Raw genomic sequence first — 16,875 nt, forward strand, 5'->3', positions numbered from 1 at the left:
CACTAGTGGCACATTCATCTTCTGGTGTCCCATTCTGGTCTTTTCCTTTCTTTGTGGTTGAAACTAGAAGTATCCAAGATTGCTTGCATTGACTCTGGAGATCTAGGAGAACAGAACCTAAGACCTTTAGTATTACACAGTAGTCAACTCATGCTATTTGTTCCCAATGTTGTTTGGGTAATGATTAGAAGAAATTGGCATTTAACATATACTGCCTATGCAGGATGCTGCACCCTAGATGTCTCAGAGTAGGTTCTTTAACAGTAAAGTTAGTTTACATTAAGATATTACACGGTAAAATTAATTTTGCCTGGACATTCCAAACTTAAGGTACCTTGGGTTCAGATGCTACTTATATTAACATGCACAAATTCAAGACCTATACAATAGTAGGTACAGTTCAATAGGGATTTACAAGTCTTAACTTTAAACTACATTGCTTTTGCCAGTTTCTCAACTGTAAAGTTTTTTTTAGTTGAAAAAACAGTTTTAAGATAGTACAAAACTTAGCACTTCAAACACTTTTCATTCTCAATGCCTTCCTAAAATTGTTAGTTCTGTTACCAAATATTTGAAGTCTACTTGTTCTGTATGTTGTGGATGTATCTAAGATATGTAACATGGATGTTTAAAGACTGATCTTTCGCTTAACTTTGCAGTCAAGTTCAGAACTCCACATTTCTCCCTGTAACACTTGATGACAAGTATATAATACAATGATCTGCACAAGCCTGTGCAAGTTTCTTTGTAAGCAATAAATTTAATTTAATAATCTTGGTCTTCCCTAGCATTACAGAGATTTTGAGAAAAAAAACAAAGCTTGACTAACTTGGACTACCTGCTGTTTAACCTTTCTTTGTTCAAGGGGATAGTAGGTTCTGTATGTTCAAATAAGATTCAATTTTTACTTGAATGCTCTTATTCCAGGGGATAGAGTTGGAGGCAAGGAAGTCTGAGTTCCTATATATCCAACCTAGTCTCTTATCAGGAAAGTCCCAACCCCCTTTGTTCTAAGAATGCCAGCAGTATACTAATCCTTACTGCCAAACATCTTCATGCCTTTTCCCATGCTACCCCCATGCTCAGAATATCCCACAAATTCCAAGCTTCAAAGCCACTCTCTCTCCCCTCTCCACACCCGCAATCTTTCCATAAGGATTCACTTCTTCCATACTGCCTGCAAGTGAGACAATAGCTATTTAACAGAATTACTTCCCTTTCCTGCTGATTTGTTACCACCACTTGTTGCATCTTATCTAAAACTAGACTGCAAGCTTTTCAGGGCAGGGATCATCTCTTTGTTGGTACTGTAAAGTGCCAAATACTTGTGTGCAATAATATATGAAAGTAGTAATCAAGCCCTGCTCTAGATGATATGAAAGGTAGGGCAAGAGATAAGGCAGAAAAGTCTCCATTTTAAACAAGAAACCCTCTGCTTTCCCCTCCACTACAATACAACTGCCTCCCCTCTCATTGCTTTATCTATTCCACACCTTCAAGTCGCATCTTAACACCTTTCCCCTTTGCCAGTGCACATTAAAATCAACATGAGAAATAGTCACAAGGTCTAGGAAATAAATTTCTTATTTATTTGTGTCCAGCTAAGGTGCCCATAATTCAAGAAGGACATTGATAAACTAACTGAGATCAGAGAAGAGTCAGGAGAATGATTAAAGGATTAGAAAAAACATCCCTTTTAGTGATAGACTCAAAGAGCTCAATCTGCTCAGTTTAACAAAGAGAAGGCTAAGGAATGACTTGATTCTGGTCTGTAAGTACTTACACGATGAACAAAAATTTAATAATATGTTCTTCAAGCTATCAAAGAAAGGACTAACGTGATCCAAGGGCTGAAAGTTGAAGCTGGACAAATTCAGACCGGAAATAAGCCATAAATTTTTAAATGGCAAGAGTAATTAGTCATTGGAACAATTTACCAAGTGATGGAGTCTCTATCACTAGCAATTTTAAAATCAAGATCGGATGTTTTTCTAAAAGATCTGCTCTAGGAATTATTTTGCGGGGGAAGTTCTCTGGTCTGCACCATACAGGAGTTCAAGCTAGACCATAATAATCCCTTCTGGACTTAGAATCTATGAATGATCTTGTTTTGGAGTTTTGTTACTTTAGCTCAGAACTCCTTGGAAGTTCTTATACACATGCAGGTCCTTCTTTTAAATGGGCCGAGAGTTTCAATGAAAGCTGCTGCCAAGTCTGCCAGACATAAGCCTGCAAGAGTGTTTATACTAAGCAATTAGAAGTCACACAACTAATCTTCCTTGAGCCTTTCAACATTGCTTAGATCCCGATTATATTAAAGGCTGACTAGGGGGAAACAATTCCAAAAGACTACAACACTCCAGAGAGGCACTGATTTACCAAACATTATTTCAAAGCTCAGGACTTGTCCGGATGACTACAATAAGCTTTAGTGTTATAAATCCAGTACTTGGAATCCATCAGTGTTGAAGTAGTGAGTGGAGGATACAGTTTCAAATGCAAATGACTTGAACAGATATAAAAAATGGTTCAGCGTCTGACATACCGTCGTAGGTTGTCCTACAACACAGCCTCTAACAAGACCAGGCTGTCCCGGACACCAGATAACAGGATTGTTTACCTTTACACCAAGAAAGTTGGTAAGGCACCAAAGTCTGCATGTGGTGTGTGTCCAGGAAGACTTCGCGGTGTTCGTGCTGTGTGCCCTAAAGTCCTTATGAGGTTGTCAAAAACAAAGAAGCATGTTAGCAGAGCCTATGGCGGTTCCATGTGTGCTAAATGTGTCCGTGACAGAATCAAACGAGCTTTCCTTATTGAGGAGCAGAAGATTGTTGTGAAAGTGTTGAAGGCTCAAGCACAGAGTCAGAAATGGAAATATTAGTAAACTCTTTCCTACAAGCATTAAAAGGATGCTGTTTTGTGTGATGAGGATATAGGGTAAGTAGCAGCTCTTTCTCTAGAATTTTGCATGCTACATTATAAGAGTAGCCACTGTTGCAAATAAGTGAAAACAGAGTAATACATATATATAAGTAGAAATACTGACTTGGCCCAGGGCATAAGAAGCCTATGTCTCTCCCACTCCTCCAGAGAGTAAGGCCATGACTGTCACCTTTAAGAGAAGTTGTGTATGTATATATATTCACACATAGGAATAAAATCTGCTCCAGTATTTCTCACAACAATACAGGTGTTTATTTTAGTTTACCTCGCATCAAATATTTGTTAAACTGAAAACTTCATTTTTATATGGTTAGATACAGCATATATCACATCTTTACATTACCTGTATTAATGTTTGGCTGGAGATTTTTACAGTTCTATGCATCACAATAAGACAAATCATACATTTGCACAGGTATTTTTATTTTCTCCAACAGTGCTTATGGATTGTAATTTAAAATATTCTGAAAGCACAGACTGTATATCAATCTCACATACTTTACATCACAATTCATCAATGTTAACATCTGTATCTACTAAATACAGAGAACAAAATGGCATGTTTACACTATCTTCCTTTGTAAACAAGGTCTTTATGAACAATGGTAAATGAAATTAATGCAATCACCATATGAAAGGAATTATCCTTTTCTTTAAATAAATGACTGTTTATAAATACTCTCATTCTCTCAATATACATTTACAGACTTGATTGATTAAAAGCAGTAATACCTACACTTTTCTTTAAAAGAAAATGTCAAGAGATGGACCACCATGGGGAAAATTCACCTAAAGTAAAGGGAATAAGAAGCAAGCATAGGATTAACAGAGTTAAAAGTATCATTGTACTTCAACCTCACTTCTGTTTGTTTACACCAACACTATCAGAGGATTGTCAGGATAAGAAAAGGTTTACTTGAAGTCCAGCAAATTGCAATCAATCTTGTAGTACACATATGGGTAGTACTCCTGTTGACTGAGGTTTAAGCCTGGAATATCCATAGTTGCCTGTGAAAAAGTTTTTAAAAAGAAATTACTATACATTTTACAATATAATTTGTAAGTGTCCCATTCAGGAGATTACATGACATAGTCAAACATTTTAAGATGCACAAAAGTCATGCCAGATCTCAAACTTAAAAAAAAAACAACAAAAAAAACCAACTATTTGAATTTTAAACTTTGGATGATGTTTTGTCTGGTAATGTAAACATTAAGGGAAGAAAAGGATAATATGCCATCAGGCTTCTCAAAATGGAGTAAGATGAATAGAGGAAAAAAGATCTTTCCTTACAAAATATTGGTAGGTTAGCATCAGTAATACACGCCATATTTTCATATGAAATGACATTTGGCTTTGTTACCATAACATCACTATATGGAGCAAAAATGTAGTTACTTGTTTCTTTTTTTCAGTTTCTCAGCTTAATACAATGTTCAGCAAATCACATGCATTATTGCTACTCCTCTACAATAGTTTGTATTAAAGGATTTTCCTTTACATAGCAACATTTAAGTAATGGAGGTTTGTCTAACTATTTTCAGGTGTGGAAATCTAAAGGAGACCCTGAAGAGTCAGTATAAATGAAATTTAGATTTGTTTATTTACATCCCTATTTCATTAAACTATTGTATTTAATATTTATGCAAATTTAAAAATCGTACTGGAGGACAATTCAGCTGATCCAGAAGTCTGAACATTAGTCCGCAGGATTAAATATGATTTTTCATTCCCTATTTCTGATCAACATTAACTTCTTGCATTAAAAGAATTTTGGAAACATTTTCAGAAGGAACCTTCATGATTATTTGGCTGGACTCCACATTTCACTTGCATTTTGCTCCGAAGACATTGGCTTGTTTTAAAGTCAACTGCTCATGAAAGGTAATGGCTATGGACACTGAAGTTTTATCTAGATACAGAACAAGTACAGTATTGGCAAGCTTTCTTTGCACTGAGGACCTCTAGAGGTGGAAAGAGTAATTCTGACTTCATGTCCATTCCTTCGCATCGCTGCTGAAACTGCGAAATAAAGTATGCTTTTCTTGTTTTTAAATAAACAGAAGCAATCCCTCAGATTGGAGATGGCAAATACTATCTCCTGTATTATTTGTGCTTAAAAGTTATGAAATGCCTAGAGATTAATTCTAAACTAAGTTTAAACTTGACTGAAGGCATTTTTCTCAATCCATTTGACTTAAGTTCTATTTTCTTCTTACTGTGCCACCATGGTATATTGGCCATGGAAAGATGCTTTAAAAATTGTACAGTGTCTGTTGGACCCACGGTAGTCCCCAAGAACATAGAAACGGCTCTTCAGATGACTTGGTTGTAAATTGAGTACTTCCTCCTTTGCAAAAAACTCATGCAGAGGGCATCTGGAGAACTCCACTGAATTAATTCCAATAAGATTAAATGGCCTCTGCACTAGAGGAGAGCAATAAGGAATGGTTGTACTTAATGGAGAGGATGAGCTTTAAACAAAACAAAACAGCTCCTAAAACACGTTTTGTGACCTGCCCCAAGACAATCCATGGAGCATATTTCTTGTTAAACAGCATCCAGAAGAGCCTAAAAGCCTGAGTCTCTTTCTTTCTCATGGAGCAATTCCTTTCAGAGGATTAACACTGTACAGTGAGGCAGACCATTCCCACTTGGTTTTAAGAAAAGACTAATCAATGTAGGGTTGAACGTGGGTGGCAGCTGGACACCATAAACACTAGTTATAAAAATTACACAAGTTACTTACATCAATGATAGCTGCTGCACTGCTATCAAGGTGTTTGTATAAATCATTCAAAACCTCTCTCAGTTTCTTCATTGTTTTCTTATTGGGTTGAAGGAGCATTGCTTGGAAATTAACTGGCAAACCATACCTGAGGGAGCAAGCAGAAAGCTGTGACAGATGCTAATGAGATTTTTTTTAAAGTGGCATAAGAGTTTATTCATTCTTACTTCAAAACAGTGCTATACCACTTTTTAGGGAGAAGAGACCTTGCTAAAGGTTTCTGGTTCCTGAGAATAAAACATCTGCTTATTTTTTAATTTTGGGAAGACCATATTGTTATTACTGTTTCATCATATTGAGAACCTTGGAAAAGAATTTTATTGCATGTTAAAGAAGAGATATCTAAGATTTAGACACCTGCTTTTTATTCCTTCCATGGTCAATATTGAACTCCCATATTCATTCTTACCAAGCTTCATCCCCCACTTTATTATTATTATTTTAAGTTTTGAAGACTTCAATTAGCTTACTTCTAAGTCTTGGGGTAGCAACAAAATAATTTACCAAGGTTGAAAGATCTCATTTGTGTGGAAAGGCTAGCCCCCTTTCTTATCAATCCCTTCTCACAGCCACCTTTTAATTTCTCTAGGTGCATATTCATTTTCAACACTTTTCATTCTAGTCTCTCATCTTACTTTCCTTACCCACATTGTCTCTCAAAGTAATAAGTCTGCATAGTTGCGGGATGGGCTAGCTGAGGAAGAGACCTATCAAATTAATTTAAGATTCTATTATTAATTCCTGCTATCATTTCAACACTGCTCCTTCACTTACCTCATTTTATTCTTTATACTGTTCCGTTACTGTAAATGTAGTATCAAGGTTTCAGTAACTGTCCAATTTAGAAAGCTGTAAACTTCAACTGAGAACCAGATGTTGCTACCCTAACAATCCACCTTCACAGAATTCATCCAGTTATTTTAATCAACTTATTAGCTATACTTCTTGTTCACTTATGAACAAGAGAAAAGCAGAGCATGAGAAAATAGTAAAGCCACACGCTGGGGAAAAAATAAATCTAGTGGTTACTGCTACACAGAGTCTTGGGTTGCTTTGTATGCCTCAAAGCCTGAGCAATTTTGTATTAAACTGTGTTCACCTAATATGACTGAGTGCTTTGTCTTCTGTGTACAGTAACTCCTCGCTTAACGTTGTAGTTATGTTCCTGAAAAATGCGACTTTAAGCAAAACGATGTTAAGTGAATCCAATTTCCCCATAAGAATTAATGTAAATGGGGTGGGGGAGGGGATTAGGTTCCAGGGACATTTTTTTCACAAGACTACACACACACACACACAGAGTTTTAAACAAACAATTTAATACTATACACAGCAATGATGATTGTGAAGCTTGGTTGAGCTGGTGAAGTCAGAGGCTGGAATATTTCCCAGGGAATGCCTTACTGCTAAATGATGAACTAGCACTCAGCTGAGCCCTGAAGGGTTAACAAATTGTTAATGTAGCCTCACATGCTACAAGGCCGCACAAATGGGAGGCATGGCAGACAGTGACACACTGTGTGTGTGTGTGTGTGTGTTGCGCATTGCCTCTTTAAGTACGCAGACCCTACTCAAAGTACATTGTCTTTTTAAGTAGATCAGCAAGTTGAGACAGCAGCTGCTGTCAGCAAGCTCCCTCCATCCTGAGCCCTGTCGTGTCCCCCCCTGCTCTATGGAGATGGGGTAAGTGGGGGCCAGGAGCAGGGGGTGGGGGATACCCTGACATTAGCCCCCCACCTTTCCCTCCCTGCACAGCAAGCAGGAGGCTCCCAGGAGCAGCTCCAAGGCAGAGGGCAGGAGCAGCATATGGCAGTGGGGGAAAAGGAAGCTGAATGGCCGGCAATTGATAGCCTGCTGGGCAGCTGCCACCCAGGGAACTTAGGGGAACGGGGAGCTGATAGGGAAGCTGCTGGTCCACCCTGGTGCCAAGCCCCCACCAGCTGGCTCCAACAGGCTGCTCTTCCTGCAAGCAGTGGACAAAGCAGGCAGCTCCAAACAATGTTATAAGGGAGCATTGCGCAACTTTAAACGAGCATATTCCCTAACTGATCAGCAATGAAACAACATTAACCGGGATGACTAAGTGAGGAGTTACTGTATCTTGAATAGATCACTTTATTTATTGCTTGCATTTCTAAGTCTAGAAAGTTTTCTTCTACAAGCCATTCAATTAAAGCAAACCATTAACAGCCAGTGAGGACCTCTTGTTCCAATATACAGATAGTCCAAGATGCTTAAAGGAGTAGGGAAAGAGCACCTCCAAGAACACTACAGAATGAGTTGAGCCAGATGGTGCATGGATTAAGATCCTCAGTTATCTACACGTCGCTCCAGATAGGTTTTTTAAAATCTAGGAAAAACAGTGCTACTTCAGCTCCAAATCTATTTACCTTAGAACAGATTCAACAAAAACTCGTAATGCTTTCACATGAATCCATGCAATGAATGCTTCACTGAAATTCACTTTCAGCCACCGAACCAGAGGTCCCTGTTAGAGGAGGAGAAGAGAGGGGAGAAGAGACAGGAAGTTATTCACCAGTGTCAATAAAGATTCAGCCTTATTAAAATTTGTTTAAATAGATACTCAATGTTAAAAACGGTATTACTACATACACAGAAAATGGACGGATGGAGTAGGCAGCACTGGACAGCTAACTCCAAAATGTTTTAGTATAGAGAAAGTACCGTAGGGATCTCATATGAAAACTACACTTGGGTTTACTGAGACTACACTGGACTTTAAGAATAGCTAAAAATCTATTAGTGAAGTTCATAATCACTCTGCTACTGTACTTTTAGCCTATAGAAATCTGTTAACTCTGAAAATTAGGGCAACAATCCTGAGTCATGCCTCATCTACTTTGCTCCATTCCAACGGTATGAAGCAGCCCTAAACCCAGAAACCATACTGTTAAGATCTTCTTTGCATAGGGAGATCCCTGGATAGGATAGAGTCCCCACAGAGAATCAATGTCACTCCTCTTAACTGCTGGTATGAGGATGTGGACAGGGCTCTCTTGTGCACTGGGAATGCCTAGAGCCATATGGCCCCTTAAGTCTGCTGGCAGCAGGCACAGGTTAGATCAGTGATACTGAGATTTCAGTGGTTTAGGAGCCAAATTAGCAATCAACATTATTGAAAAGAGAAACAGTAGTGTGAATTCATTGTTTAATTTACTATAGCACTATATATTCATAGAGTTATTTTATATATATTACATATACACACACATACACACACACACACACACACACACACACACACAATTCTCACAGCAAAATAATTGACCAAGTATCATCATCTTATCAACTACAATTGATTAATAGTAAAAAAAAAAAAAATCCTGATTGGTTAATAACTTAGATCAAGTAAAAACTAAATCACACATTGTTTTAATATGTGCTGCAAAGAGCCACAGGAGTCACATTAAAGAGCCACTTGTGGCTCTTGAGCCTCAGTCTGCATATCATTGGGTTAGACTGACCCACTAGACAGCAGCCCCAAGATCAGGGGAACACAGAGAGCACCACTTCAACCCCCATCCTCATTTACCTTAGTCAGAACTAAGGATCTGGCTGGGTATATTGTACCACTGAAGGAGGACAACTTAATGTGTGTTTTTTCTTCTACTTAAAAGGAGAGAATTGAGTTTTAGCTTTCTGCTTGGACACCATAGTCTTTCTAACTGAGTGTTTTTGGACTAGAGACATAGTTGTATATTTTATAGAAGACTTTGTAATGCTATGAGTTACCATCTGTAATGTTTTCAGGCAAGCTACAATGCCTTTAACTAGTGTTCATAGCTAGGATCCACCATATTTCAAGCATGAGTGTAATGGAAACAACTTACATATTATCCAAGTCCTTTTGGGACTGAGTTACCATTTTGGTGAGTTTATTCAATATCAAAAAGACATTCAACAGTTTACATGCAACTGAAGTATACCCTTACCTCAAGGATTACCATCTCTGAGCATTAAGTCTCAAACCAAAAGCAGATATAACAGAGAAAAGAACTCTTGTTGTGAGCTGTGTAGTTGGAGGATGATTGCAGCAGTGACCTTTTCATGCCTAAATGCTCAGTTATAGTAATTTCTGTCCAAAATAATATTTAGTTTATGCCAACTTACGAACTGTTTCTTTTTGTCAGTAGATAGCCTGTTCATTTCTTCTTTGTCTGCTTTCATCTCTTCTTCATTATACTGGAAATCACGGACCATAAATCTACATTTGGAGAGGAACAAGAACACTGCAAGTGGCTGTGTAGAGTACTCTTAAATAGGAAATCAATCTGAAGAAGTGATCTTACTTGTATTCCCTGGCTTTGTGTCTGAAGTCATCCACTGCCTTCCTGAACAAGGTGACATTACACAGGTAACTATCTTGGTCCTCAGAAAGAACGCTGAAAGGAAAAAAAAAAAAAAAAAGTGTTACAATTCTCAGGTTTAGAAGCTTTATGGGGCTGAAGCATCACAATCAAAATTCTAGTTTGTGGTCACTCAGAACTAGTAAGATCAATTTAGTTGCTTATGAATGGTTCTAGAACAACTCTACCACACCCAGAATACTTTATTTCCAGAGTTTAACTACATTAGAGAAGAGTAATTGTAGCTCAAACATGTGCCTTTGTCATCCTTGAGCAAAAGAGGAACTGTTTACATTTCACATTCACATGCTTTCTGGAGTAAAACTGTTAGCTGTGCTAAACCAGATATTTCTCCAATTTCAAGCCATATTTTATTGGAAATGAACTTGAGTTGATTTCATTTCAATGTATGTAGTCATGAGACTTTTCAGCAGTCACATTTATTTTGGTGTCTTTCCGGTGAAAGGAAATGGGTGCAAGTACGGAGGGACAGGAGTTGAGGTAGCACTGAACTAAGAGTAGGTGATTGGGTGGCATGGAGCTGTGTTAGCCATTTTGGAAAGGGTTCTATCTAAAGGAGTCCAGCTAAGGTCCCAATACAACGTGGCTTTCTTCACAAAAAAGTTAATCTTTCTAAAAGCCCAAATACTAAAATGTCTGTAGCGAACAATTAAAGGGATCTAGCTTGTTCCCCACTGCCATGAAATCAGACACCCAACCCACCTGATTTACACCACCCACCCATCTAAGAGCAAAGTATGCAAGAATATACCTAATCAAAATAATCTACAAGGAAACTACTGAAAAATGATGCCTCAAATAGAAAATGAAATTTTGCCTCTGTAATTATAATGCTTTTAACACTTGGAACACACTGTTTGCCTAGCCATCTCCCTTGCCACATTCAAATCCCTCTAAAAAAATCATTTCTATCTACAAGTAAGATGGGGCAAGAATAGTAACAAAACAGAAAGGACTGGAAGTTAGGCATCAAGCTTGCATGCATTCGAGTTATCATGTTATATGATTGTTGCCCTTGTTCTCTCTCCCACTACTGCTAACACATTTGTCTTTACGAACATTTGTTTTGTTACATTTACATTGTAAGCTCTTGAGGGAAAGGATCATGTTTTTACCTCCTATCTAGGCACTCTTAAAAAAATCCAGTGTTACTTAATATGACCTGCAGACAAAGGAAAATGCATTTGCCCATGCCCCCTTCCTGCAGGAAATTTTTTTTTAAATAGTAAAGATAAATAGATTTCCCCCAGCTAATCCTCTGGCATGTTCCCAAATATTCTCCCCACCAAAAAAACCCAATCCAACACCCACACTCCCCACTCACATCAAGGATTTGCACTTACCAGGATCCATCCTGTTTCCCTGCACCACCCGCAAAACACTACACAATAGTCACCTCCACGCCATCACACAGAGGCACACATGTGCCTCCTCGCACATTTTTTTCTAGGTAATGTGCTGACCTCCATGGTTATAGAGTGCCAAAACACACATTACTCATCTCCACATCTCCATCCTATCCCCTGCCCAGAACCATCTGCATCAGGTTTCCAATGATATAACTCATTTGTTTCTAGACCTTCTAGTAATGGCAACACAGTTACCACTATCAAGCATTGTTTTGTAGAGGGGTTTTTTGTTTTTGTTTTTTTTTTTAAATAAGACACTGGGGCCCAGGACTAACACAGCACATCTGGACTAGTTTAATTTTCCTGCTTCAATTCTTCATTCCATGCCTTATAAACACTGGGGATGACTGACGTTTGTGAACTACAGAATTTAGAGAGAATCTTAATGTTTAGAATATTGTACTTGGAGTTGAATTCAGATGAACTATTTAATAAGAACATAGGTAATGACTTTATAATCAATTACTAATCAACAATTAAAACCCAATTACAAATAAAAGATCCCAAAGATTTAGGGTGAAGAGGTACTCTTGTGCATCACTAAAACCCAATTCAAGCAAATCAAAGATTTACTTCTGAAAAAGCTGAATCATAAAAAAGCCACTTACTTGCTGGATCGTGGAACTACCATCTCCGATAACGTTTCATATTGCTTAACCCAGTCATTGTAATTTGACCTACAGAATAAATAGGTTATAATTCAAGTTCAGTGCTACAACAATAAAACCATGGTAAAAATCCAATGGGTGACAAGAAGCAGGGAGAGAATCCCTGAATATTAAGATACCCACAGGAGTATTTCAAAATGCTTTCTTCCTCTTGCAAGTCAAGTTTCCTTCCTATCATTGGAGGACATCAGAAAGTATATGAAATAGGGAATTTGATCCCCTGTCCTATTTTTCAGGGCACAAAATATTGCAAAGAAAACACTCTTAAATGAGAACTCAGAGAAATTGAGAAATAGTATCTGATTTTTAAAAATATTGTTTATAAGTTTACAGGTGTATTGTATGAGGTGGGCTATTTTTTAAAGTGAAAAGCAAAATTTCTCTTAAATCTGGCACAGCTACACAATGAAGTTAATAATTACATGTTTAACACCTCTCAGAGGATCTCCAAATGTCTGACAAACATTGTTCAATGAAGTCTCTCAACACTCCTATGAGATATTTACACCCCTTTTACAAGTTGGATAAATGTAAGTACAGAGACTAAGAACCAGCTTTTCAGAGACATTATGCACCCTTAGTACTCAAAATTAATATGATGCATTTGTGGGTGTTTTACTCCTGTTTATGGGAATGGAACCTATCCCTACGCACCTGCCCAATGTCAAAACAAGTCAAATGCAGACGGAAAAATATGATCCATGAGTCTTCACTCTCACTCCCTTGCTACTGCCACTAGAATAGATAATATTGCCTTTCCTATGGTGTTACACTTAATTCTTATTGAATAGTGAACTACTATTTAGTAATGTGTGTATATATCGTAAATTAGAAGCCCACCATCTGCACCCCACCCCAAAGGGATAGCCTGACAACATAAAGGCAGCACAACAAAATGCCTGGAGTTTACTCAGTTTTTGATTCAAGAAATATTCAGTCTGCTATTTTTCACCCCATTCGCTCTAAAAAAAGATTTGGGTTTCTAGGTTAGCACTTTTTGACAAAGGGGCAGATTTTCAATTTGAAGCTAATACTTCAAAAGTTATCTATACAGTATTCAGCATGTACCTGACAATTCCTCTTGACCCTCATGACAGTCAGAGCATTCCTTTAGAAGACTTAGTGAGATTACAAGACTCCTGAAAGGAATATTCCTTAAATTGCTAGAGGTTGTACACAATTCTAAAGGCAATGCTCAAGCTCTTTGAGAAGCTAAATAGGGATAAAGAATCTAAATGGAACCTTAATATATTAAAATTAACGTATGAAAAAAAAGCTTAAGTTAAGTGGTACAAGTTAATACCTGAAACTGAAATTACAAGGCAAATCAGTGACTAGTTCTTTTAGGAAAATTAGGAAAGAAATCCTGGCTTTCATCCAGTATTTTGCTTGGATTTTATTATTTTATATGGACAACTTTTGTAACATTAACAAGGGGAATCACCTTTCCATACAAAACATTAAGGGCCTAATTCCAAATTTTCTCCAAGGGGATTTGTGGATAGCGAGCACCCCCTATGATAAAGCTGAAAAATAGCAACAGTGAGAAAATATCCACACAGACTTATTATGCCACGGGTGAGCATCCAAAAGTTTGGACTATATTTTTTTAGTCTCAAAATTGTCTAAAAGCCATACTATAAACTGTCCTTTCCTACTTCTAACAAAACATATTGTATAACTTACATTTTTGCTTGCATTTTGGTTATATTTGTATTCAGTATTTGGTACCACGAGATTACTTACTTTGGTACAACCACCACCAATGTAATTAAGTATTCTGAATCAAGTACAAAGTCCTCTCTCTTTACAATATCAGCCAGACTTCTTGTTAGCAAACTTCCCCTGTAGAGAAACAAGAACTGCTATAGTAAGTGTATAGTTCAAATCTTAAACTTGGTCTGGATAACTTCTAGTGTTTGGTTAATAACATTTTAGAAAGTACTTCGCTTAAGAACTAATTACTAGTATGCAGAGTGCACTTACTACTCTTTCTGTAACTGAAGTTTTTGTAATAAAAGAGTTATCAGTGGTTCCACTGTCACTACTATAGCCCATGTGGCGTGGCAGCAGCTGAGGCTCCTGACCAGTGATGAGCTGCCAAAATCTTAACGGGTTCCCTCCTCACCCCACGAGAGGGTCATTGCCCACTCCTGCCCCCCGGGACTCCTGCCCCATCCAACCCTCCCATGTTCCTTGACACCCCCCCCCAGACCTCTGTCCCCTCCCCTGTCCCGACTGCCCCCAGAACCGGGCAGGAGGGTCTTGTGGGCCACCATAGTGGGTGCCCACCCCTAAGAGCCAGAGACACCTGCCGGGGGGCGAGGTGAGGAGTCCCGGAGGTGCTTACCTGGGGCAGCTCCCAGGAAGCATTCGGCAGGTCCCTCAGGCTCCTAGGGGAGGGGGAGCATAGCTGGGGAGAGCAGGGGGAGCAGCTGCTGGAGCACCCAAGTGGAAAATTTGGTGGGTACAGAGCACCCACCGGCAGCTCCCCGCCCTACCACCAGCCCCAGCTCATCTCCACCTCCTCCCCTGAACGCGCCGCCCCGCTCTGCTTCTCCACCCCCTCCCCCAGCTTCCCGTGAATCAGCTGTTCGGCGGGAAGCCTGGGAGGGCTTAGAAGCAGGCAGCGGTGGCTTCGCACTCAGGCCGAGGGTGGCAGAGGTGAGCTGGGGCAGGGAGCGGTTCCCCTGCCTGCCTCCCCCCACCTCCAGGTTATCTGCTGCAGCACGGGCGGCCCTCCTCGCGCCCCCTCGCCCGAGCTCACCTCCACCTCCCTGGGCCTAAGCAGAAAGCCACGGCCTGCTTCTCCGCCCACCCTGGTTTCCCGTGCAAACAGCTGATTTGTGGGAAGCCTGGGGAGGGCAGAGAAGCAGGGCAGGACGGCGCATTCAGGGGAGAAGGAGGCGGTGGAGGGGAGGTGAGCTGGGGGTAGGGCGGGGAGCTGCTGGTGGGTGCTCTGCGTCCACCAGATTTTCCACTTGGGTGCTCCAGGGCTGGAGCACCCAGGAATCAGCACCTAAGGTGCAACTTTTGGCCAGTTAAATTTAGAAGCCCTTTTAGAACCGGCTGTCCCTCGTGGAAAAAACGGTTCTAAAAGGGCTTCTAAATTTAACAACCGGTTCTAGCGAACTGGTGAGAACCGGCTCCAGCTCACCACTGCTCCTGACCAATCCATATGTGGGGGTTTGTGACAAAAGTTCCTAAGTCAATTACGTGTTTTTAAGTCCCATTTTAAAAAATGACTTAAGAGGCAAAAGTACAATTGACTTTCGGTGAGACTTAGGAGCCCAAATCACTTCTGAAAAACGTATCCTTAGAGCTTGTATATAGCCACTGGGCATACCCTCCCATAGTGCATGCCTCCACACTGGAAACACCGTAGTCTGGTTACATCAATGACCTTTCACACACAGAGGGGAAGGACAGAATGTTACCCTTAGTTATTTAAATGTTACCCTTAGTTATTCCGATTCCCTATTTTCATTACGTTTTATCTTTAGCCATCTAAGACATTGCATCTACATTGCTCATCTAATCTGGGTTTTTGGGGACAAGTCACCTGTTACTTGAGGAATATATCAAGTTCAATATTAATTGGTTTCTTCAGACAGTAATAATAAAAGGAGAAACTTCCTCAAGAGAAGTTTAGGTAGATACTTAAATTATAAGGAAAACAATAGCAAAAGAATCATGTAATTAGTAGCATTACTCAAGCACAATACTGTTTGCGTATAACTGTAGCGAAGTAAAAATTGCTATTTTAGGCCTGTTCACCCCCGTAAACAAGCTAATTATCATGACATACCAGAATTCTGAATCATAGGCACCTCTAAAAACCTACCAAGCGATATATAGTATATTCACATTACCAACACTTTTCAGTTAAACTGCCATTTTTTTGTGCTGCATTAGCAAGGTCTAAGATGACTTACGCATTCTTTCTTTCCAAGTTCTGAAGGTTGCCTTTCAGATTGTTATATGCTGATGCTCTTGATTTTAAGTCATTATCAATCTGGGTTACTCCCTTTAAAACACAAGATTCAAAAATCAATTTGTTCACTTTAAGGCTCATAAAAGGGTAAATTTAGCAAACAAATTATTTTTTAATTTGTCTCTAAGAAAAAGTTAGAGATTTCATTATTTGTAAGCAGAAATTTGACAAAATTGGAAAAACAAAGCACTGAACAAGTTGTATTGCTACACAATTCTAAAACTGGGAACACATTGCAAACATCTCTAAGGAAATCCAGTGAGTAATATAGACTGGAACCTGCCATTTATGAACCACAAGTTCTATGCTGACATGCAGTTTTTGTTTCCAGAAGCGTCATGAAATGATGCACATTTCACTCACCTCCCCCTTACCAAATAATATTTCATCTGTATTTTCATGTCAACTATCTTTACAAGATATTTTATTTATTCCAGAAACTTTGAGACCCCACAATCGAAATTGTTCATCCATTTTGCTTTGTGCTTCTATAGTGCATTACATGTTCAAAAACACTATACAAAATATAGTCGCAGAAACATTTTACCACAACTCTTCTGCCATAAAACACTCTCATCCATTTAAGTGGAACTGACCAACTGCCAGTAGCGAACAGACTATTTTCTAACACATGATTTTTACTTGTATCATAAAAAAAAAAAGTGAATTGTGATCGTATTTCAT

General features: G+C 39.0%; 2 protein-coding genes across 4 annotated transcripts in view; one reads left to right on the plus strand and one right to left on the minus strand.

Annotated features, from left to right (window-relative positions):
• The first annotated feature begins 2,515 nt into the window (after nt 1-2,515).
• On the plus strand, nt 2,516-2,881 carry LOC119850429 (60S ribosomal protein L34). Its single transcript, XM_038388385.2, has one exon. The coding sequence runs from the start codon at nt 2,525-2,527 to the stop codon at nt 2,879-2,881; it is 357 nt and encodes a 118-aa protein (XP_038244313.1). The 5' UTR covers nt 2,516-2,524.
• Nucleotides 2,882-3,172: 291 nt separating this feature from the next.
• ATP6V1C1 (ATPase H+ transporting V1 subunit C1) overlaps nt 3,173-16,875 on the minus strand; it is a 39,777-nt gene continuing 26,074 nt past the window's right edge. For 2 of the 3 annotated variants that reach the window (XM_038392413.2, XM_038392412.2), the window contains exons 6-13: nt 16,133-16,224; nt 13,944-14,042; nt 12,138-12,206; nt 10,043-10,135; nt 9,864-9,957; nt 8,123-8,220; nt 5,694-5,820; nt 3,173-3,951 (exon numbers count right to left, since the gene is read on the minus strand). In XM_038392413.2, the coding sequence (XP_038248341.1) occupies nt 3,856-3,951; nt 5,694-5,820; nt 8,123-8,220; nt 9,864-9,957; nt 10,043-10,135; nt 12,138-12,206; nt 13,944-14,042; nt 16,133-16,224 (768 nt within the window). In that variant the 3' untranslated portion in view covers nt 3,173-3,855. The remainder of the gene's footprint in view (nt 3,952-5,693; nt 5,821-8,122; nt 8,221-9,863; nt 9,958-10,042; nt 10,136-12,137; nt 12,207-13,943; nt 14,043-16,132; nt 16,225-16,875) is intronic. The other variant, XM_043507467.1, reaches the window with a different exon arrangement.

The sequence above is a fragment of the Dermochelys coriacea genome, chromosome 2 (assembly GCF_009764565.3).
Source record: "Dermochelys coriacea isolate rDerCor1 chromosome 2, rDerCor1.pri.v4, whole genome shotgun sequence".
Classification (NCBI taxonomy): domain Eukaryota; kingdom Metazoa; phylum Chordata; order Testudines; family Dermochelyidae; genus Dermochelys; species Dermochelys coriacea.

What these genes read in the sequence shown, in the direction of transcription:
- LOC119850429 (XM_038388385.2), top strand. Translation starts at nt 2,525, where the DNA reads ATGGTTCAGCGTCTGACATACCGTCGTAGGTTGTCCTACAACACAGCC.